Raw genomic sequence first — 22,548 nt, 5'->3', positions numbered from 1 at the left:
GCAGAGCTGCCAGAAGACAAGAACAACTCAGAAAGCAGGGTCGACTCAGGAGTAAAGCCACACCTTGGAGATGATTGGCCCCTCCCATAGGAAACAAAAGAGGAGCGAACAGGGAGGGGGCTTTTGCAGGAAACAATTCTATAAATAAATAACTTCATTGTCATTGTATGGGTATACACAGTATGGGTATACACAGTATACCCATACAACAAAATTCACTTAACAGCCAAAGGCCAGGTCCAGTACACATAACAATCCCCAAACACACACCCCCACCCACCACAATTCCCCACCCCCTCCCCAAACAACCTCCCCACCCACAGTTCAATCCTGACTAGCTAAAGATTGACTCAGCCTTCTGTCCTTCCGAGGTGGGTAAAATGAGGACCCAGATTGTTGGGGGTGATAGGCTGACTCTGTAAACCGCTTAGAGAGGGCTGTGAAAGCACTGTGAAGTGTTATATAAGTCTAAGTGCTATTGCTTAGTGCTATCACTAACTTATCGACCACAGTGATTGGTTGTGGCAAGAAAGGTCATACGATGGGGCCAAACTCACTTAACAAACGACTCATTTAGCAGCAGAAACTTTTGGGCTCAACTGCGGTCGTAAGTCGAGGACTACCGGCATATTAGTCTAAAGTGCTATAGCTACACTCATGCTCCTGCCTTTGGATTTGGGTTATTTATTTATTTTTCCCTTGATCTCCTTTGGTGTTTTCCCGCAGCTTTCAGCTGTTTAAATTTTCCGCTGGTGGCTGAGTTGGTGACTTTGAAGATGTAGCCAGAGACGGCCTAACACTCAGCGAGCATGTTAAGGATATTGGTGTTGTGTTACCAACCAGCAGAGTAAATTGCACAAGGAAACGTTGCTGAGAGCAATGAATAAGAGTTATGCAAACTGGTTTATCAAAAGCTTACTTTATAGTAGAAAAACAGTCTCATAGTCTTTAAACAAATTCCAAGTCTTCGCCAGTAAATCAGTCCAGTAGTTACAGAATCTTCTTACCCAACAAACAGTAGTTGGTTAGAATAACAAACTCACTCTGGTTCACAAGCCACGATGGTTACAGATCCATCCAACGATGATTAGCAGATAGCAACTCCTCTCAATGGTAGTTTATCATAGCAGCTTCATCATCTCATCATCTTCATACACAATGGCAGCATAACATAGCAGCAACTGAACATGTTACAGTACCTTGCTTAAATACTCTCATAACCAGTCATTATGTAATTACAGCATGACTCAGCATTAAAGTCACATAATACATTATCAGATTAAAGTAACAGTACACATACTGTATATTGCCTGGACAACTGTTAGGCTCAAACCATATCCTAACAGAGCAAATCAAGCAGGCGAAAGTTGGAAGGCGCCAAAGAGGAGACTTGGCCGAAGTTGACCTGATGGTTGGAGGCGAAGTCAACCCTGGATTAAAACTGATCAAAAGGATCCGATTGAAAATGAACTGCGCGCGCACGCATTTATCCTCTCGCTCGTTTCATTTCCAAATATCAAAAGAGACAACGGCTGCCAAATTGCCGCCGCTTTGGTTTCAGATGTCAAAACAACTTAAATTTCTTCGGTTGGCGTAGGAATCCACAAAGGGGGAGAACATTCTAATCCGAGAGGCGGAAAGCATCACTGTCAGGCCTGTTTTTTTTAGGCCCGTTTTGCAAAAAAAAAAAAAGGATGGCCGTATACGCGCAGACTGCTTGAAGCCTCCCCGTCCTCTCTCTTTGAAATGACTTTTATTCATAGATGTTTATGGAGAACGAAGATCCGTCCAAAGAAAAGAGATGTGCGTGGATTGCAAAACCACGTAAAATTTGTATTGTAACTGCAATGAAAAGAAGGCCGGGCGAGAAGGAACGGATGGAAACTATTCAAAGAGAGAAACAACCTAGAACAGTGATGTCTAACCTTTTTGCCGTTGCGTGCCAAAAGCGGGGGGAGTGCAAGGGGGTCGTGCACCCGCGTGCCACACCCATAATTCAATGTACCCCCCCCCCCACGCATGATCCCCTGTGCTCCCCCCGCTTTTGGCACGCGATGGCACGGTGGGCCTGGTTGGCCTGTTTTTCGCCCTCCCCAGGCTCCAGAGGCTTTCTTGGAGCATGGGGAGGGTGAAAACGGCCTTCCCCACCCCACCCCCAGAGGCTCTCCAGAGGCTGGAAATAGCTTGTTTGCTGAAAATCAGCTGGACGGTGTGCACATGTGTGCTGCAGCTGAGCTAGGGCAACACCGTGTGCCCAACAATATGGCTCCGCGTGCCACCTGTGGCACGCGTGCCATAGGTTCGCCATCACGGATCTAGAACTAAGGAGGAACTTCCTAACAGTGAGGACAGTTCACCAGTGGAATGGCTTGCCTCCAGAAGTTGTGGGAGCTTCTGGAAGTTCTGAAGGCCCTGGCTGAATCCCCGCCTCTGGCACCACATCTTCTCCAGCCTCCTCACTGTCCGACTCGAGCGCCAACTGCACAGGCTGCTGGCGCAGCACACCAGCCTCCTCGCTGTCCGAATCAGCCACCAGCCTCACAGGCCGCTGACGGGCCACAACAGTTTCCCAATTTCTTCTGCGTTGCATTTATTTCAAGCCAAACTGTCTGCCTGGGCGGCACGTGACTTAATTTACACACGAGCAGAAGCAGAAGTTTACTTTCCGCAAGCAAAGTAGCGGAATTCTGGATCTTTCAGATGTTTATTTTAGAATAACACAATAACAAGTGTCTATGGAGAATTCTCAGCCATTCAGGCCATGGTTGTCCCAAAAGGCCTTTTTTTTTTTCAAGAGGTAATTGGACTTTCTAGTTTTTCTTTTGAGACGTTTCACTTCTCATCCAAGAAGCTTCTTCCGCTCTGAGTGGATGTCCTTCCATTTCCCCACCATCCAGTCAGAGCTGAAGAAGCTTCTTGGATGAGAAGCAAAACCTCTTCGAAGAAAAACCAGAAAGTCCAGTTGCCTCCTGAGAAAAAGAGTACCTTTGGGTCATGGAATAACAGAGTTATTCACTCTCCTTTGCGCCTTGATCTTAGTTCTTTGGACAATTGCTTCTGGGCTTTCTGCCAACCATAGTAAGATTACGATTATTTATTCTTTGGATTCTTGTAGGTTGTTAAGAAAGTTAATTAACAGCCTTTGTTTGAAAAAAAAAACTGATTTAATTTAGTAAACTAAGGTTTGTACAGACTTTGTGTGTGCTGCGTTCTTTGGGGTCCGTAGCTGGGGCAGAACAGAAACTGAAAAGAAGTCACCAACAACCACCCCTCTTTGGACACAACTTCCTTTGTATACTGACCGTATGGAACACGATGGGGGTTTGTTCAGTCCTGGGTTGCTTCCTGTTGGTGGAGTGCTGCAGATTTGATTTCTCCAGCTGTTTCCCGGAACCACCATTTCATGGTTTCCTCCTTCACTTGCTCTTCCTGCTGGTTTCCCACAATCCTGCAGAGTACAGGAGCGAGCTTACGTACATCTTTTATAGCAAAACCACTTCATGCGCGAAGAGGCCATGTGTAAACTTAACCTTAAAATGTACAGGACCTTTTCATTACTTATTTATCCGCTCATTCCTTTATTCAAATTTAATAGCCACCCAGGTTCAAAGGACTTTTCTTATAAATTGCAATGACTGCATTATTTATGATTGCCAATAGGTAGTACCACGTAATTATGAGAGTCTCGGGTTCAAACTGATGAAGAGGCCCAGATTCTGATTGGCTGTGAAGCTTTCCAGACCACTGTTCGGGTCAGGAAAACATGCTATAACCATGATTTGTCTAACAAAGATTTAAGGATTAAGGATTAAAGTAGCTATTTCACGCTGAGAGGCTCAAATGACTGACAGCTTGTGGCAAGTTGGGTGGCAAATAAAAGTAATATGTCTATATATATTTACCCATGTAATATGGCTGTAGTATTATCATTTATTCTTCTTATCTTCCTTGCTCCTCCTTTTATTGCTATTATGATGATGGTGATGATTACTCCTTTGCTTTGCATGTACCCTGAGAGCTTCTGCGCTGAAGACAAATTTCTTGTTCGTCTCATCACACTTGGTCAATTTTTTTTCTTTTTATGATCCTGTAATCCCTTTTTTTTTTTTTTTGGAAAAATTGTTTATTTTTAAACAAACAATTCATCATTAATCAATCAGTGTAACATCTGGGTACAAATTTTTTGTGTGTTATCATATTCAACATTTATCATCATTTTCTTAGTACATATTTATCTTTCCTCTTACATTTAAATTTAATGTATTACAACATATTTTTCCCATATTTCTTATTGTTACATTGCCCGTTGTCTATATTCAGTCTCTATCCATTGATAAAATTGCCCCCATATGTTGTAATACTCCGATTCTTCCTTCCCTCTAATTGCTAATGTTAATCTACTCATTTCTGCACCTTCTAATATTTTCTTAATTAGCTCTCCCTTTGTAGGATTTTTTTCTGCTTTCCAATTTTGTGCAAATACTATTCTTGCTGCCGTTATTACATGTATAATCAAATATATATTTTCTTTACTAAATTTCTTCGGTAAGATACCCAACAGGAACAGCTCCGGTTTAAGATCAGTATGTTGCTGTGTCATTCTCTCTAGCCATATTCAAATTTTTGCCCAATAATTTCTCATTTCTGGACTTGTCCACCACATGTGATAGTACGATGATCCTGTAATCCCTTTTTATTGGGGTGGAATCAGGACGACTGAACGGAGCTGAGCGTTTACTGGCCGGATGCCCTTCCTGATGCCTATGCGGAGTTCACAGCAGATATTTTCTCTTTGTGCGGATAGAGAAATATCCATGTTGCTGCCTAGGATTGAACTCATACTTATGACGGTTGCATTGTCCCGGAATCATGTGATCCCCCTTTTGTGACCTTCTGACAAGTAAAGTCAATGAGGAAGCCAGATTCACTCAACAACCGTGTTATTAATTTAAGAACTGCAGTGCTTCACTTAACATATGTGATGAGAAACATTGTAAAATGGAGCAAAACTCACTTAACAAAATTCTCACTTAGCAATATAAATTTTGCGCTCAATTCTGGTCGTAGGTTGAGGACTGCCTATATTCAATTCAATCAATCAATAAAAAAACTAAATAAAATAACGACTCGATTTGTGTTATATGAAGAGGAAAATCAAATCATGGTATAGTTCTGCATGATGAGTGACCCCAATCAGCAACAGAACTGAAAAGGGGAGGGGTGTTTGGTGTCTTGAATTTTTGGAGGAAAAGAAGTATATGGCAAATAAATCGTATTTCAAGCTTTTTATTTTATTTACATTTCATGTTTCTAGCTCGCCAATCTCCCCTGAGGAGTTTTCCATGCAATACCTTCAGTCTTTGCCATCTTTCTTTGGAGAAGCATCTGGAGGCAGTTCTGAACATGTCTCTTCCTTGGTTTCTTTCTGGAATTCTCTGGAAGACTTAGCTGCTCCCTTAGCGCAGTCACTGAGGAGGGGATTCCTTCCATCAGACTCCGTTTTTTCTGTCATCGTGGAAGATTGCCCTCTGTATATCAGACTCTGCTTTGTTGTTCTGACATTCAGCTGGTGGGTTCTGTTGGGTTGCTGGGGATTTTGGCTTCTTTTGTTTGGTTCAGGAGCCGGCAACTGAGACATCTGTTTTCGAAAGTTTCGGAGCTGTTGCAGTAGAGAACATTTCCCAGTGCAATTTTTGCTAGGAGAGAGAGAGAATGAGTTGGTTCATGTAGCTCAGGGGTGTCAAACTTAAGGCCCGGGGGCCACATCTGGCCTGCGGGGTAACTTAGATCTGGCCCACAGGGCTGCCCTAGAAACAGCGAAGGAACAGCCCGCGGTGCTTCTGCCAGCAAAAACAGGCTCCCAATCTCTGTTTGTTTGCATTATGTAAATGTCTTCTGGGGAGACATTTGTGGAAACAAAAAGGATGGGTGTAGGAGAACCTCAGAAAACCAAGGGGCCGGGCAGGTGGAGGGGGTCATACCTTATTTACGGAATCATTTTTATTCTACTTAATCAATGATTCAGAAGAGAGCTGGAAGGGACCTTGGAGGTCTTCTAGCCCAGGGGTCAGCAACCTGTGGCTCTGGAGCCGACTGTGGCTCTTTCACCCCTCTGCTATGGCTCCCTGTCCCTCAAAATATGCGTCACAGCCGCCAATGTGCGACACCCGCTGGCATTAGATTTATTGAGCTTTTCAACCCCCGGTAGGCCAACCATGGATAAATCCAAGAAAAGAAAAGTTTCAGAAGAAAACGGAACGTTTAATTCAACTACATATGCTAATTTTGTAGCCACTCTAGAAATAGTCAGGCACGGGAAGGGTTTTGTGGCTCCTGGTGTTTTCTTTTCTGTGGGAAATGGGTCCAAATGGCTCTTTGAGTGTTTAAGGTTGCAGACCCCTGTTCTAGCCCAACCCCATGCTCAAGCAGAAGACCCTATATCAGAGGTGTCAAACTCCAAAGCCTGCGGGCTGGATGTGGTCCATGGGGTGCTTAGATATGGCCTACGGGGCCACCCTGGAAACAGCAAAGGACCAGTATGCGGTGCCTCTGCCAGCAAAAACGGGCTCCCAATCTCCGTTTTCGCTGGCAGAGGGTTGCAGGAGGCCGTGGCAGCCAAAAATGGAGCTTGGGAGCCCATTTTCACTGGCAGAAGCGCTCAGGCCACTACAGGCACCCCCCAACACGAGTGATGTTGAGCTGGCCACACCCACCCAGCTCCCTGAGGTCAAACACCACGCTGATGCAGCCCTCAAGGAAATCGAGTTTGACACCCCTGATGTAGCCTGTTGGACTGATGCGTCATGTTCAACAACATCCCTCCCAGCAATGTGGTTTCGTTCGCACGTCACGCAAAGCTATAGTCTGCAACTTAAGACAATTCTTTAAAAGGGCCAGTAAAAGATTTGATTACGCCCACTGCAAATGTTTTGGCTGAGCTCACAAACTGCACTCAGCTTGTAAACCTCATCGCAGTTTGTTAAAACAAGCCTTTTCGGACTAACTCACAAATCGTACTAAGCCTTCAGTCAAGGCTTACAGTACATTTAATAGCAAATTGGCAACCAGGAAAAATGTAGCATCAGCTGTGGGATATGTGTGTGTGTATATATAAAGTCAATGGACAGGTAGTCCTCGACTTACAACCACAGTTGAGCCAAAGTTTCTGTTGCTTAGCAAGGCAATTTTGTTGAGTTGTGCCCCATTTTACAAGTTTTTTTCTCCTGGTTGTTAAATGAATCACTGCAGTTATTAAGTGCATAATGTGGTCATTAAGCAAATCTGGCTTCCCCCATTGACTTCCCTTGTCAGAAGCCAGATGGGAAGGTTACGGAGCCGTGGTGGCGCAGTGGTTAGAATGCAGCATTGCAGGCTGATTCTGCCCACTGCCAGCAGTTCAATTCTAACCAGCTCAAGATTGACTCAGCCTTCCATCCTTCCGAGGTGGGTAAAATGAGGACCCAGGTTGTTGGGGGCAAATATTCTGACTCTGTAAACCGCTTAGAAGGCTGTGAAAGCACTATGAAGTGGTATATATGTCTTCAAATGGTGATCACATGACCCCAAGTCAGTGTAACTGTCATAAACACGTATCGGTTGCCGAGCATCCAAATTTGGTTCATGTGACCATGAGGATGCTGCAACGGGTTGCAAGTATGAAAACCAGCCATAGGTAACTTTCTAGTGCTGTTGTAACTTCGAACAGTCACTAAACAAATGATTGTAAGTCAAGGACTATCTGTATTTGTTGGGTACAGAATCGACTAGTGAAGTGTTAATACCACTTTATAAGGCCTTGGTAAGGCCACACTTGGAATACTGCATCCAGTTTTGGTCACCATGATGTAAAAAAGACATTGAGATTATAGAAAGAGTGCAGAGAAGAGCAACAAAGAGGATTAGGGGACTGGAGGCTAAAACATATAAAAACCAGTTGCAGGAACTGGATCTGTCTAGTTTAATGACGAGAAGGACCAGGGGAGACATGACAGCAGTCTTCCAATATCTCAGGGGTTGCCACAAAGAAGAGGGAGTCAAGCTGTTCTCCAAAGCATCTGAAGGCAGGACAAGACGCAATGGGTGGAAACTCATCAAGGAGAGAAGCAACCTAGAACTAAGGAGAAATTTCCTGACAGTGAGAACAATGAATGAGTGGAACAACTTTCCTCCAGAAGTTGTGAATGCTCCAACACTGGAAGTTTTTAAGAACATATTGGATAACCATTTGTCTGTAGGGTTTCCTGCCTAAGCAGGAGGTTGGACTAGAAGACCTCCAAGGTCCCTTTCAAGTTTGTTATTCTATTCTATTCTATTCTATTCTATTCTATTCTATTCTATTCTATTCTATTCTATTCTATTCTATTCCCTTACGATTGCAGAACAGAATTTGTCATTATGATGATAGCCTCATTTATGTCACGAACACAATGACCATCGCTCACCTGTACCGTGATGCCAAAGACAACTCAGCCATCCTCCCTTCTTCTTTGTTTTGGGTTGTCCCTTTTATATCTTCCTCATCGTCAGAGGAGCTGTCGCTCAAGCTGAAAAAAACAAAAGGGAAATCTCACTGCTCTGTACCACTATTGCTGGCCACCCAGTAGGACAACAGCTACAGACCTGGTAGGAGTAAGCCTTGAGAAAGCTATGTTTGGCATTGGAGGGAGCGTCCGCTCTCAAGTACAAAGTAAATAATCCATTTCTCAAAAGCTTTCATCAGAACAGAGCTTGGCAAAAAGCAGCTATTTTCAGAATTCAAAGGAGCTGCTTTTTAAGTCTTATCTCAAAAGAATCTACCCTATAGATCCGATTTTTTTTAAAAAAACTGTTTCATATTATCTGACAAGGAGCCTCTGGGAGATGGGCGTAGTAGGTCCACCTGCTTTCACATTGCGCTTTTAAGTTCCCAAAAAGAAAAAGAGGAAATTGTAGCCCATGTTGATCCATTAAAAACAAAACAAAAATCAAAATTCACAGTTGGGATGGAATCTTTATTAGAATCAATGAAACTGACTCAAAAATGTGCAAACTTTCAGATTCTGCAGAACTTTGTATTAGATCAGATATTACAAAAAACAGGGGTTGGGAAGAACGAAAATAATCCTCAAATTAGGCCAGATGTTACAGGCAAATCTTGTGCGGCTCAGACTTAAGTTGGTGTCTGAATACATGTTTCGGGAACAGGCACGATCAATTCAGGTTTTGCCCAACGTTTAGGGACAAAACAAAAGTTGGATTTGATATCCCATTCCTTTCAATCACTGGGTGGTGCTATATAATTTGGTCTCATTCTCTCCACTTGTACCCTTGATCCTGGGAGATTATGCAACCTAGCATGGATGCATCCTTGGAATATGAGACAATCTGGTCTAGTGGGGAAGGCACCAGTCTAGAAACCAGGAGACTGGGAGTTCTAGTTCTGCCTTAGGCATGAAAGCCAGCTGGGTGACTTTGGACCATTCACCAGGAGGCTGGGAGTCCTAGTCCAGTTTTAGGCATGAAAACCAGTCGAGTGAGGCCAATCACCAGGAGACTGGGAGTTGTAGTCCTGCCTTAGGCATGAAAGCCAGCTGAGTGACTTTGGGCCAATCACTCTCTGCTCACAGGATTGTTGTTGTGGGCAAAACAGGAGGAGGATGCAGTGTTTGATATTTTTGCTGCCTTATTTGTAAAAAATATAAAGGTGGATACAAATAAATAAACAAAAGATGCACCTCATACTTTTAAATAATAAGTAGTTGTGGTATCTATAGTCTATAAATCTTCTGTCTTCTAATTCCAGGCTATTGTTTAGCCCTAGGATTAATGAAAACCACCCAATATACACCTGGCAGGAGTTTAAACTAGATCATTTCAGGGATTCCCTCCAACTCTTTGAATCAATTATTTAACACTATGAATACAGCAGTGTCATTCACACTTTTTAATATTTAATTTTCATATCTTCGATATGGGTTTGTTCCCCGTGGGCCTCTGCTGCATCGGTTCTCCCTTCTAAATCTTAGCGGTTATGTTATATCAAAACGTAACTTCTTATATTTTTCTTTTTAACCGAGTCTCAATTTAAAAGCAAAGAGATCAAATTTAGGGTTTTGTCCTGGCCAGCTTCGTTTTGAGGGAGAGGTCCCCGTCTCCCTCCCCCCCCCCCGCCCGATGTCACTCGTGGCCAAATGCATCTCCTGCAACTCTGATCTTAGATGAAACAAAAACATCCCCGGGTTCCACATTTACGTCAAAACGACACACTGCTAATACCTTTGTGTTTCATCAGCCGAAGATTCAGACTTTTGAGATACGGTGTCCCTTAAATCAATATACACCGTTGGGGGCTCTGGAATGCATAAAGCTGCTGGAATCCAACTCAGATCTGTTTTTCTTGGTGCTGGGACAGAAATGTCTCTGAAAGCAGAAAGGACATTCACTTTTTGCAGTATCTATTTTGCAATACTTTCACAATAATGACTTCAATATTTGCGCTGATTTTATTGAGCGCACAAAGCCAAAATAGCCTCTTCCTGTACAATTTTGTTCAGAACTGACCCAGTATAAGATAGGTTGAAACCTGGATTGAGCTGCTCGTTTCCAACCCTTTGGAGTGATGCTGCCAAAGTATCACTTAAGCAGGGGTGAAATTCAGCAGGTTCTGACAGGTCCTGGAGAACCAGCAGCAGAAATTTTGAGTAGTTCGGAGAACCGGCAAATACCACCTCTGGCTGGCCCCAGAATGGGGTGGGAATGGAGATTTTGCAATATCCTTCCCCCAGGAGTGGGGAGGGAATGGGGATTTTGCAATATCCTTCCCCCAGGAGTGGGGAGGGAATGGGGATTTTGCAGTATCCTTCCCCTGGAGTGGGGAGGGGATGGGGATTTTGCAGTATCCTTCCCCTGGAGTGGGGAGGGGATGGGGATTTTGCAGTATTCTTCCCCTGCCATACCCACCAAGCCATGCCCACAGAACCAGTAGTAAAAAAATGTGGATTTCATCACTGCACTTAAGGCAGTGGTTCCCAACCTTTTTTTGGCCATGCCCCAGCTAAGCATCTCTAAAATCCTGATGCCCCCGCCATCCCCCTTGACATAGAATTCTTACTTTACTCAAAAAGCCTAAAAGGCCATTAACTTGGTTTAAACAGTTCCAATTGCCCCCATTAAAAATCAAATTGCCCCCTCCCCCCGTGGGGCATGGGCCCCCAGAGTGGGAACCATTGATTTAAGGTATTGCTCATAACCTGGGGAAAAAAATCCGCTCACTTCCTTGACTTATGACCACAATTAGTCCTTGACTTAGGATCACAATTGAGCCCAACGTTTCGGTTGCTACGTGAGACATGTGTTAAGTGAGTTTTGCCTCATTTTACAATCTTTCTTGCCAGAGTTGTTAAGTGAAACTGGCTTCCCCATTGCTTGACGGACAGTCACAAAAGGGATCACGTGACCCTGGGACACTGTGATGGCCATAAATATGAGCCAGTTGCCAAGCATCTCAATTTTGATCACATGACCATGGGAATGCTACCATGGTCATAAAGTGTGAAAAACGGTCATTAGTCACTTTTTTCCCAGTGCTATAGTAACTTTGAACAGTCCTTAAATGAACTGTTGTAAGTTGAAGACTACCTTTATTATATAATACTTTTTCACTAACAAGAAACTTTGGGCAGATGCAGTGGTGGGATTCAGCCGGTTCTGTCCGGTTCGGGCGAATCTGTAGTGGCGACTGCAGGAGCAAAGAGCGTGCATGGAAGGCGGTGTGCATGCGCGGAGGAGCTCTCATGTGCGAACCGGTAGGGAACGTAAGTGAATCCCACCTCTGGGCAGATGTAATGATGCTTTCAGTTGAGCTTGTTAGACATAAACGTTGGCAAGATTTATTAGCCCGATATGCCTTGCCCAAATAAGATCTGAGCCAAAAAAGTAAATTAATCTCTCTTTTATTTATGCATAAGCAAGGAGAAGGCATCTCACTCAAACAGAGAGCAACTTAGAAAGAATCACTTGATATACAGCTCAAACATATTCTGTTTGGAATGAGCCCTTTCATTGGTTAGCCTCATTTGACTCGTGTGTCATGCAACATTTTGTAGCATCCCATAATATTCTCAGTATGCTCTTGTTAAGATTCATCCTCGTGTTTACGAGGCATGCTTTCCATATTACATTGAGGTTCTAAAGTTCAAAACTATGTACAGTCCTTGTCTTTGGCAGGTTTGAACCAGTTCTTATCAGACTTGGCATTCCTCACGGAGACCTCACTTTGTTAATTCAAAGAATTAACATGAAACCAGGGGTGTCAAACTCAATTTCATTGAGGACCGCATCAGGGTTGTGTTTGATCTTGGGGGGCTGGTGGGGGCATAGACAACTCAATGTCACTTGTGTCGAGGGCACCTGGGATGGCTCGAGCGTTTTGCCAGCAAAAATGGACTCCCGAGCTCCATTTTTGGCTGTGATGTCCTCCTGCAATCCTCTGCTGTGGCCCTCCCGAGTTCTGTTTTCCAGTGGTGGGATTCAATTTTTTTTACTACCGGTTCTGTGGATGTGGCTTGGTGGGCGTGGCTTGGCTTGGTGGGTGTGGCTTGGTGGCGTGGCAGGGGAAGGATACTGCAAAATCTCCATTCCCACCCCACTCCAGGGGAAGGAAACTGCAAAATCTCCATTCCCACCCCAATCCATGGGAAGGATACTGTAAAATCCCCATTCCCACCACACTCCAGGGGAAGGAAACTGCAAAATCTCCATTCCCTCCCCACCCCACTAACCTGCTTTTCAGCTCTGTGTGCAAGGCAACAAAAGAAGACCCAGCCGATCAGCTGGGACTCAATCAGCTGGGACTCAGGAAGCAGAGAATAGATGGGGGCGGGGCCATTCAGAGGTGTTATTTACCGGTTCTCCAAACTACTCAAAATTTCTGCTACCAGTTCTCCAGAACCGTCTGAATACCATCTCTGCTGTTTTCGCTGATAAAGGCACTGTAGGCAGTCCTTTGCGGTTTCCAGGGAGGCCCCAAAGGCCAGATCTAAGCATCCCACAGGCCAGATGCTAAGCACCCCACAGAACCCCTAATGCAGGAGTTAGACAATGAAAGTCCTAGTTGCTGAAAACATTCCTCAGAGAGGCTCCCCTCTCCTGCTCCATCAAGGCAACAGAAGTGACCTACCTCGCATCTCCCTGGCATTTGTCAAGGGAGGGAGATTTGGGGGGGCGCTTCTGCCAGGGGGAGAAAAATGCCTTCGACTGCTTACGAGACAATTCTTCCAGTTTTGCCATCAGCTTTGATTGGGTCACAGCCTTGTAATGTTCTGGAGGTGGGAAAGAAGAACTACTTAATCTTCCTGGGAAAAGAAATGCCAATATCTTTAGTCTAGCCCATTAGGAAAGCAGTATGGATTATTCGTTTACAGAGCGTTTACAGAGCGTTTTTATATCCTTATTTACAGGAAGGTTATTATGACAATCCTATCTCATTTAAATGAAAAAAGAAAGTTATTTTGGAAGAGAGTCATACTTCCTATAAGAGTTGAGAACTGGGGAGAAAAATTATGCAATAGCTTTCAGATAACTGTTGTTTTGCTGTAGAGTCATAAGTAAAATTAAATTGCAGAAGCCAGGTTTCCAAAATCTTTAAACATTTGCAAAATACATAATGCCGGGAATTGCCTCCGCTAAACAGTTGTATTTACAACAGCTTCAGTTCCCATAATCCCTCTCCAGTAAAGTCAGGTTAGCTAAGGTTATGGGAGCTGAAGCTGAATTTCATCTTCAGGGCATCAGATTGGGGGAAGATCAAATAATCAAGAAAAATCGGGATACTTTACAGTAGGAAGAACTATTCAAGCATTACCGGAACATCTGAACGTTGTGCCCATATGGATATTCAGCTGCATTTCCACCACCTGCTGCAGATTGAGTTGAGTTCTAATGTTTTGTGAACTCACCATGGCTCAAAGAAGGAGATTCGACTTCCCCTGGCCAGCTTGTGGCCTTGCTTTGCTTCTCTAGCTTCTGGAGAACTTTGTCCAGATCCCATTTCTCAATATCCTGGAAGAAGAATTGTTTGTGAAGGAATAAAAACTACGGTTGCCAGCAGAGGAGGTAGTTCAGCCAGTTCATACCTGTTCAGGCAAACTGGTAGCAAAAATCACGGGTGCCCCCCCCTCCGCCCACTGTTGTGACCGAGGCCCAAGTAGTGATTACCAAACACAATTCAGTCCTCAACAAACTTATTTTATTAAAACAGCTGAGAATTAATTCATTCTCAGCTTAGTCCAAAACAAAATTCTTCATAACCAGACCTTATCACCAGCCTTTGATGTGTTTGGCAACCTGTCAAAGGCTTTTCTTGGCAACCCCCCCCCCCCACAAAGTTCAAGAGACGCTGACAAGAAGCACTGGAATCAACGTTGCTTTCCTACAAAGAGCCCAAGAGCCTTTGCTGCTCTTTTAAGCCTTATGGGAGGGTCCAATCATCTCCTGGCCTCACTCCCGAGTCGTCCTTTTTGCTTTAGCTGCTCTTGCCTTCTGGCAGCTCTGCATATGCATGCACAAGGAACAGGCTCCTCCTGTTCCTCTGCCTCTCTGTTGTCTGCCTCTGGAGGCTGCGGAGTCTGCCCATCGCTCCCAGATGGCCCTGGCCCCATCTCTGCCTCCGATGCAGAGCCCTCGTCCGGGCCTTCCCCAGCCTCCAGGACTGGCCCATGGTCCTCCCCAGCCTCCTCACTGTCCGACTCCACTGCCAGCTCCGCGGGCTGCTGGCGGACCACAACACTGAGGCTCTATGCCACCCTATTTAAGCATGTTTTTGAGGCCTGGCACATGCGTGGAAGGTGTGTGTGCGAGCAAAGCACACATGCTCACATTTGTGAACCGGTAGAGAAAGTAAGTGTCCTGGTTGCCAACACCTTGGATTCAATCGCCAAAAAGTTTCTTCGGAGTACAAATTTGTAATGTTTTGTGACTTTAAACCAAATGTGCCTTTTCCCAGGAAAATGCCCCTATGTTTTCCAAGCTACCTTTTGGAAGTCGAATGCAAAGCACTGCAGAGCCATGATCAGGATTACTTAAAACGTAACTTTACAAAATTGTACTGTACATTTGTGGCAAAGAGCTTCTCTGATGCAAGGAAGTATACCGTTTCTACATGAGACATATAATCAATGATAAAAAAAAAGATTTAACTGCGCGATCGGTAAGTCATGTCTATCTGTAAACCATTATAACTTTTTTTCGTTTTTATTAAGCTTTATAACAGCTTCCCTTTGGACCATTGCAAGTTGTCCTTGTATCTTAATCCATCCCATTTTATTTTGGTAAGAGCGACATTAAAAATGTAGCTGTTTTTGCCATCTATATGACACTTTTTATATCCGGAACATGTTCAAAAATCGCCCACTTTGATTGCAGTATAAAATGCGTATGGATCCATCCAAGTTATCAGGCTATTCAACAAGGCTCCGTCTGTATTTCCAAACATTTGCTCCCAAACTATATATTGAAAAAGACAATATAAGTGCCAAGTTTCAAAACACAAACAGTTAGAAATGTGTGTTGCTGTTTCTTTCATATCAGAGCCCCGAGCTTTGTATTATAAACTGACAGCTTCAGGACCACAATAGCAATTGTGCATCATTCTGAAGACATAAACTGCCAATTACCGCTGAATAGCATCACAGTTGCAACAAATATGTAAATTTAAGCCTTTCATTCTGATTCAGACACTGTTGGTGATCAAAGCTAATGTTGTTTCCATTGTAAACTCCCATCTATTTGTTGCCTCTTAAAAGCAGAAACAAAAAAAAAGGGCCATTACATGGTTCTTGGCTGCTGAACCTCCAAGAAATGGAAGACCAGCCTACCCCCCACCCCCCACCCCAAATGAGCTCTGTTCTAAAACAGCAAAAAATTGCTTTGGCCCTTAATCAGATGCTCCAGCTTAATTTGTCACATCAGGCTGGAGCTAACTGTGACTTGGCAAGAGCCCCAGAGATTCACTGACTGCGGAGTGGGGAAGAGGTGAAGATGGCAAATCCATAGAAATGACATTGAAAGCATTTTTTTCGAAAGAAGCATGACAAATTATGCCTAGATCCACTTCGGCTACAGGGTGATGTGCACTGCAACCCTTCAATAAATTTATTATGTCCAAGAAATGTTCAGGAAATGGGATAGGTTCATGAGCTCTGAAACAGGACTGTTCACAGTTCAGAAGTAGAACACAGCTTTGCTAGGTCAAAGGAAAGTTCCAGTTTTGGGGCATGTTAGGAGCTTTTGAGAACCTGGCTTGGTCACTCACATTTCTCCTCATGCATAAAGAAATATATTACATTGCTCTGCTAGTACATACCGTATTTTTCGGAGTATAAGACACTCCGGACTATAAGACGCACCTACCTTTTTTGGGGAGGAAAATAAGAAAAAAAAAATCTAACTCTGCCTCCCAGCAATTTGCCTCCTTGCAACAAACAGCAAACAGCCTGTTTCATTTTCATTTTCAGCACAGCCGGATTAGCATAAGAAAAAAAAATCTGCCCCTGCCTCCCAGCAATTTGCCTCCTTGCAGCAAACAGCCCATTTCAGCTTCAGCACAACCTGATTAGCACAAGCAGCTGATTGTCGGTTGGATCCACCTCCCAAAGATCAGCTGTTTCAGGATGCAGGGATTGCCATAGCCTATTGCTGCCTCCGCGCGACCCGTTTTCCGGGTGGGCTGTGGGTGGGCGGGGCTACATTCGGTGTATGAGATGCATCCAAATTTTCATCCTCTTTTAGGGGGGGAAAAAGTGTGTCTTATTCTCCCAAAAATACGGTAGGTACATTCATGCCTTGTAATGAATAGGCACCTCGGAATAGGCATTGTGCCATCACCATCTCGACTTCAACTGCCAAAGACTTATAAAACTAAACCAGGGATGAGCAACTGTGGCCCCTTTATGACTTGTGGACTTCAACTTTGACTGAGCATGGCTGGTTCAGGAATTCGGGGAGTTGAAGTTCAGAGATTGTAAAGGAGCCATAGTTGCCCACCCCTAGACTAGACCATCTAGCTTGGTCCTATTGTTCCCTAGTTAGCGAACCGTGGTGGCGCAGTGGTTAGAATGCAATATTGCAGGCTAACTCAGCCGACTGCCAGGAGTTCGATCCTGACCGGCTCAAGGTTGACTCAGCCTTCCATCCTTCCGAGGTGGGTAAAATGAGGACCTAGATGGTTGGGGGCAAATCGGCTGACTCCGTAAACCATTTAGAGAGGCTGTAAAGCACTATGAAGCGGTATATAAGTCTAAGTGCTCTTACTAGAGGCATTCCTTAGTATTTCCCCAAAGAACGTTTCTAGTCCTCCCTAGAGATGCTGAGAACTTAACTAACATGTTAGCACATAACCGCAGAAATAGTGTGACAATAGTAACTTTGAGGACCAGTCCTAAGTCACTTTTTTCAGCACCATAATACCAAACTGTTGTTAAACGAATGGTCATAAGTCAAGGACCACCTATACAGAGGCAGAAAAGATCCTATTCCAATCCCTACCTTGAAGCGAAATAGTGTCAGTTCCTGGGGATGTTCAGCTGAGACAATTGCCTCTTCTTTTTTGACCTCTGCCGGTCTTTCTTCGTTGTTTTTATTTTGGGGTTCTGGATAGCCTGAGTCAGGAAGAGGTCTCAATGGTGCTTTGGAAAGGATCTTGGTTTCTATGAGCTGCCTCCGTTCTTCCTGACTACCATCCCACACTTTTCCAGTGATGACACTTGAAATACCCTCAGCCAACTGTTGCTCGTTGATAGAGAATTCCAAAGAACTGATGGCATCTTGCCTTGGCTCCTCTTCATTTTGGGATCGGAGGTCAAGCAAGAGATCCCCCCTAGATTCAGACGGATGGACCCGCTCATTCTGAAAAGCTGAACTTCTCAGATCTTCGCTCCAGATCTCCTGGGGATGTCTCATGAAGGAAAAGCTTTCCTGAAAGTTCAGAAGAAACACCAGTTACCTTTGCCATAAACAGTACAACTACTCCTCGATTTATGAGATTAAAAAGAGCCGAGGTGGCACAGTGGTTAGAGTGCAGTACTGCAGGCTATTTCAGCTGACTGCTAGCTGCAGTTCAGCAGATCGAATCTCACCAGGCTCAAGGTTGACTCAGCCTTCCATCCTTAAAATGAGGATCCAGGTTGTTGGGGGCCGATAGGCTGACTCTGTAAACCGCTTAGAGAGGTCTGTGAAGCACTGTGAAGTGGTAGATGAGTCTAAGTGCTATTACTATTAAGCAGGACCAGAATCTCCTTGGCTAAAGCAAGGCGAGTAAGTGACTCACACCCGATTGCGCAACCTTGGTTGTTAAGTGAATCCTTGAAGTGTTAAAGTGAATTGTGCAGTTGTTGAGCCAATCCGGCTTCCTCCATTGATTTTGCTTGCCTGAAAGCCAGCTGGGAAGGTCACAAACAGAATGTGTCAACCTGCAAAACAACTTCAACTGAAGCCGTGCTTACTTCTGCTTCGTTTTTTGGGTTGCCATTCAAGGGTGGGAGAAGGAAGGAATTTAGGAATGTGGTGCCTCAGATGGCTAGTCGTAACATCTACCCGCCGGCGTGTGAACCAAGGTAATGTCAACGGACACCTATTGAAGTGGGGGAGGGGGGGAGCCTACAGCTGGACTGATTGGCCAATGTGACCTGAGAGACCTGGGGTGGGGTGGGGAAATCCTATTCTTTTAACTATTCCTATGTGCAGGAATAATTTAGAGCTAGCTTCACGTTTCTAAGTGCCAATATGATGTACTCAATAAAGGGTTTCTTGAACCTGAATGAAGTGTCAGAGCCCTGACTTCCTGGAGTTCATTACTTGGAACGATGACATGGCAATCATGTGACTCTGGGAGGCTGCAACCGTCATACATACATGACAGTTGCCAAGCGCCTGAATTTTGATCCTGTGACCGCGGTAATGTTGCGATGGACATACAGTAAATGTGAGGGCTGGTGGTAAATCGCTTTTGTTTGATACCGTTTAATTTCAAATGGTTGTAAATTGAGGACTACCTGTAACATGCCTTTGAAAAACGTAACAGGTTGAGGCAAAAACTTTGTGCCCGATCGTTGTATGTATGTATGTGTGTGTGTGTGTGTGTGTGTCTCAGTTGCAGTGTATGGGTGTGAAAGTTGGACCACAAGGAAGGTCGAGCGCCAAAGAATTGAGGCCTTTGAACTCTGGTGCTGGAGAAGACTCCTGCGAGTCCCTTGGACTGTAAGGCGATCCAACCGGTCAGTCCTAGAGGAGATCAACCCTGATGGCTCTTTAGAAGGCCAGATCCTGAAGAGGAAACTCAAATACTTTGGCCACCTAATGAGAAGGAAGGACTCCCTGGAGAAGAGCCTAATGCTGGGAACGATTGAGGGCAAAAGAAGAAGGGGATGGCAGAGAACGAGGTGGCTGGATGGAGTCACTGAAGCAGTTGGCGTGAGCTTAAATGGTCTCTGAGGGATGGTAGAGGACAGGAAGGCCTGGAGGAACGTTGTCCATGGGGTCTTGATGGGTCGGACATGACTTCACTATGCCACATGCAGTGACAATGCTTGTACAACAACTTAATTGGGTAAGTTAAAGATCTACCAGCTGCATTTGCACAGTATGTAATGCTTGGGTGCTGTTACCCTTGGTTACTTTTGTCGTTGTGATTAGCGCATTGTGCAAAACCAGCCCATTTGTTAGTTTGTGTCTCAGTGTTCTGTGCTTATCTAGAAAATGATCAAACATAGTAAGTAGAGCAAGTTTTGAAACTGCAGCCAAGGAATTTTGTACAAAACTTCAGTCAGGGGAGTTCAAACTCAAAAAAGCTCTCTTATTTAAGGCTTTAACAACTTCCTGGTTTGTCCCAACTAAGCCGTATTCATTCTAGGTTTAAATACAACCAGACAGAATAAATAGATAATTAGAATCAGTGACCTGCAAGTATAATTCTTCCTGTGGAAGATCTTCTAATTCTTCCGTCAGGTCAGGAATCAAGTTGGACTGATCTCGTTGGAAGAGAAAAAGCTCTCCATCTTCATCACTATCATCCTGTCATGAAAGAAGTAGAAACTGGATGAAATTTGTTAAAAGGCAACAATAGAAAATGACACTGACAGCTGCCTATTGTTTCATTTGGGGACATCATAAATCTCAGCATAAAATTGCAGACGTCAACTCATTTACTTGGAAGAGGTAGTAGAACATAAACATAAAATCATAGAGTTGGAAGGGACCTTGGAGGTCTTCTAGTCCAACCGCCTACTCAGCAGGAGACCATATAGTGGGATGTCCAACCTTGGCAACTTTTAAGAGCTGTGGATTTCAACTCCCAGAATTCTCCAGCCAGCCATGGGAAATTGTGGGCTTTGAAGTCCACAAGTCTTAAAAGTTGCCAAGGTAGGACACCATTGCCCTATATCATTCCAGATAAATGGCTGCCTAGTCTCTTCTTGAAAACGTCCGGTGATGGAGCACCCACAATTTCCGGAGTTAAACCACAATCTCAGCATCTATAGCATTCCACTAGAAAGGACCTTTACAAATAAAACAGGACTGTACAAATCACAGCAGAGAATACAGTGCTGTTTAACCACATTATTTTTTTTAAAAAGAAATATTTTTATGGATGTATGCCCCTGGGACAAAACATTAAACTTTTACAATACAGGGCCTCAATTTGAGTTTCTATGAGTATGATAGCCTGCCTTGCAGAGAAAGGCAGCTGCTTCATCTATGAACGAATGAAAGAATAAATGAATGAGCTGGAAGGGACCTTGGAGGTCTTCTAGTCCAGCCCCCTGCTCAAGCAGGAGAACCTATACTATTTCAGATAAGAGACTGTCTAGTCTCTTCTTAAAAATATCTAATTCCCCTCGCTTTTGTCTTGGAACGGGGAACACAATCTTGAAAAATGCTTCGCTAATCATTCTGCAAAACTTCACCTCTTGGATGAATAAATTCCTCCGACCTGATCAGAGTCACTTAAGTGAGATGGGAAGTGGAGAAATTTGATAAGTGCATTAATACAAACAAGTGAAACCAAACAGAAGTGGGATTACCAGGGATACATCAGAGTCCATCGAAGGAATCTGATCTCTTACTGCAGACAGGAGGGATCCCCACCGGAAAGGAGTGCCATGAAAATCAGGGGGACCCCCCGTTTCCTGGTTTCCGTCCCCTGATGCCATCTGAAAAGGAACCGGGCTTCTCGGTGAGAAAGGATTCAGTGCATGGCACAAAAGGCACAAAGGAAAAACTGAAAAAAAAAAAAATCAACATCCATCCAAATGGAGAATTTGTTATGTTTGATACAGGGGATTCTATAGGGTTCTTTGGCCAGTCTTGACCCTTGACCCTCAAGGACCACACAGGCAATTTGTTTCAGCTGCATCAATTAAATATTTCTTTCAGTTCCATCAATTAAATATTTCTTTCAGTTACGTGAATTAAATATTTCTTTCAGTCACGTGAATTAAATATTTCTTTCAGTTACATTAATTAAATATTTTTCAGTCACGTGAATTAAATATTTCTTTCCATTACATCATTTAAATATTTATGTGAATTAAATATTTCTTTCAGTTACATCATTTAAGTATTTCTTTCAGTCACGTGAATTAAATATTTCTTTCAGTTACGTGAATTAAATATTTCTTTCAGTCACGTGAATTAAATATTTCTTTCAGTTACATCAATTAAACATTTCTTTATTATGTGAATTAAATATTTCTTTCAGTCACGTGAATTAAATATTTCTTTCAGTCACGTGAATTAAGTATTTCTTTCCATTACATCATTTAAATATTTCTTTGTTATGTGAATTAAATATCTTTCAATTCCATCAATTAAATATTTCTTTCAGTCACGTGAATTAAGAATTTCTTTCAATTACATCATTTAAATATTTCCTTCAGTTACATCACTTAAAAGGGGGAAGAAAACAGTTGGAACCAATGAAGCAGGAATGAGATACAGGGAGGAAGAGAGACTGGTCACTATGGCAACTGTCTATCAATTAGCCCCGCCTCCTAGCAACGGGGCCAGCTTTCGGTGCGTCCATAGCAACCAGAGGCGGCAGTCTCTGTCCGGTTGAATACCGCTTCGGTGTTAGGCCACCGGCATAGCCCAGCCGCTCTCACGACCCCTTCCTCGCCACAGGGGAGGAACCGCACAACGTCCGCGAACCGCAACCGCCGCTAACTCCGAACCGCATTTCAAACGGCGTGCGTTTCCCGGTTTTGGCTCCACCCACCGGGAGGTCCTGGCAGGACAGCAACATCCATTTAGCGTGACCTCCCTTTCCTGCTTGGAAATAAAGAGCCAATAAAAAATTAAGTGCTTGATAGGGAGTCGGGTCCAGGCGAGGAAGGACAACCCTCTGTTTTTTCTTTCTTCTCCTCCTCGTTTCATTAAACGGTCGTTTTTCCTGTCATCTTTCCAGACCTGGCGAGACTCAAGACAGAGGTTGTTTTCTCTCCCCCGCTCTGCTTTTCGTAGGGCGTTCATTGGCTGACTCGGCTCGGGAGGCGGGGAGGTAGCGCGAGCCCAGCTTCT

At 44.0% G+C, this 22,548-nt stretch overlaps 1 protein-coding gene and 1 long non-coding RNA gene across 7 annotated transcripts; both read right to left on the bottom strand.

The window, feature by feature from the left end:
- Positions 1–903: 903 nt before the first annotated feature.
- LOC132712240 (uncharacterized) lies at positions 904–4,631 on the bottom strand. The gene is made up of 3 exons (XR_015729870.1): positions 3,903–4,631; positions 3,303–3,448; positions 904–1,842 (listed from the first exon to the last, which is right to left on the bottom strand). It is a non-coding gene; the product is annotated as an uncharacterized LOC132712240 (long non-coding RNA).
- A 639-nt stretch (positions 4,632–5,270) lies between these two features.
- Positions 5,271–22,501, bottom strand: DNAAF8 (dynein axonemal assembly factor 8). Of its 6 annotated transcripts, none has more exons than XM_034420450.3 (9): positions 22,247–22,501; positions 21,054–21,182; positions 19,930–20,043; positions 17,521–17,949; positions 13,935–14,037; positions 13,157–13,298; positions 10,255–10,398; positions 8,442–8,543; positions 5,271–5,696 (listed from the first exon to the last, which is right to left on the bottom strand). In XM_034420450.3, exons 1-9 carry the CDS (start codon positions 22,271–22,273, stop codon positions 5,354–5,356), a joined length of 1,533 nt encoding a protein of 510 aa, XP_034276341.2. In that variant the 5' UTR covers positions 22,274–22,501; the 3' UTR covers positions 5,271–5,353. The 6 variants fall into 6 exon arrangements, with proteins under 6 accessions (XP_034276341.2, XP_034276339.2, XP_034276345.2 ...); XM_034420448.3 differs by having other exon boundaries at positions 21,054–21,250; positions 22,247–22,475; XM_034420454.2 differs by having other exon boundaries at positions 22,092–22,247.
- Between the last annotated feature and the right edge of the window lie 47 nt (positions 22,502–22,548).

Source organism: Pantherophis guttatus, chromosome 14 (genome assembly GCF_059756535.1).
Source record: "Pantherophis guttatus breed Tessera chromosome 14, ASM5975653v1, whole genome shotgun sequence".
In the NCBI taxonomy this organism is placed as follows: domain Eukaryota; kingdom Metazoa; phylum Chordata; class Lepidosauria; order Squamata; family Colubridae; genus Pantherophis; species Pantherophis guttatus.
Note: the sequence above shows the minus strand (reverse complement) of the source record. Positions and strands in the feature narration are given on the sequence as shown.

Bases quoted from the DNA above. Each gene is read 5' to 3' on its own strand.
- DNAAF8 (XM_034420448.3), bottom strand. From the start codon at position 22,277: ATGGATGTTGCTGTCCTGCCAGGACCTCCCG. The intron at 21,251-22,246 runs GTGGGTGGAGCC...TTTTTTTTTCAG, and splicing joins TGTCCTGCCAGGACCTCCCG to TTTTTCCTTTGTGCCTTTTG. The intron at 10,399-13,156 runs GTAGGTCACTTC...TTCTGCTTTCAG, and splicing joins AAATGCCAGGGAGATGCGAG to AGACATTTCTGTCCCAGCAC.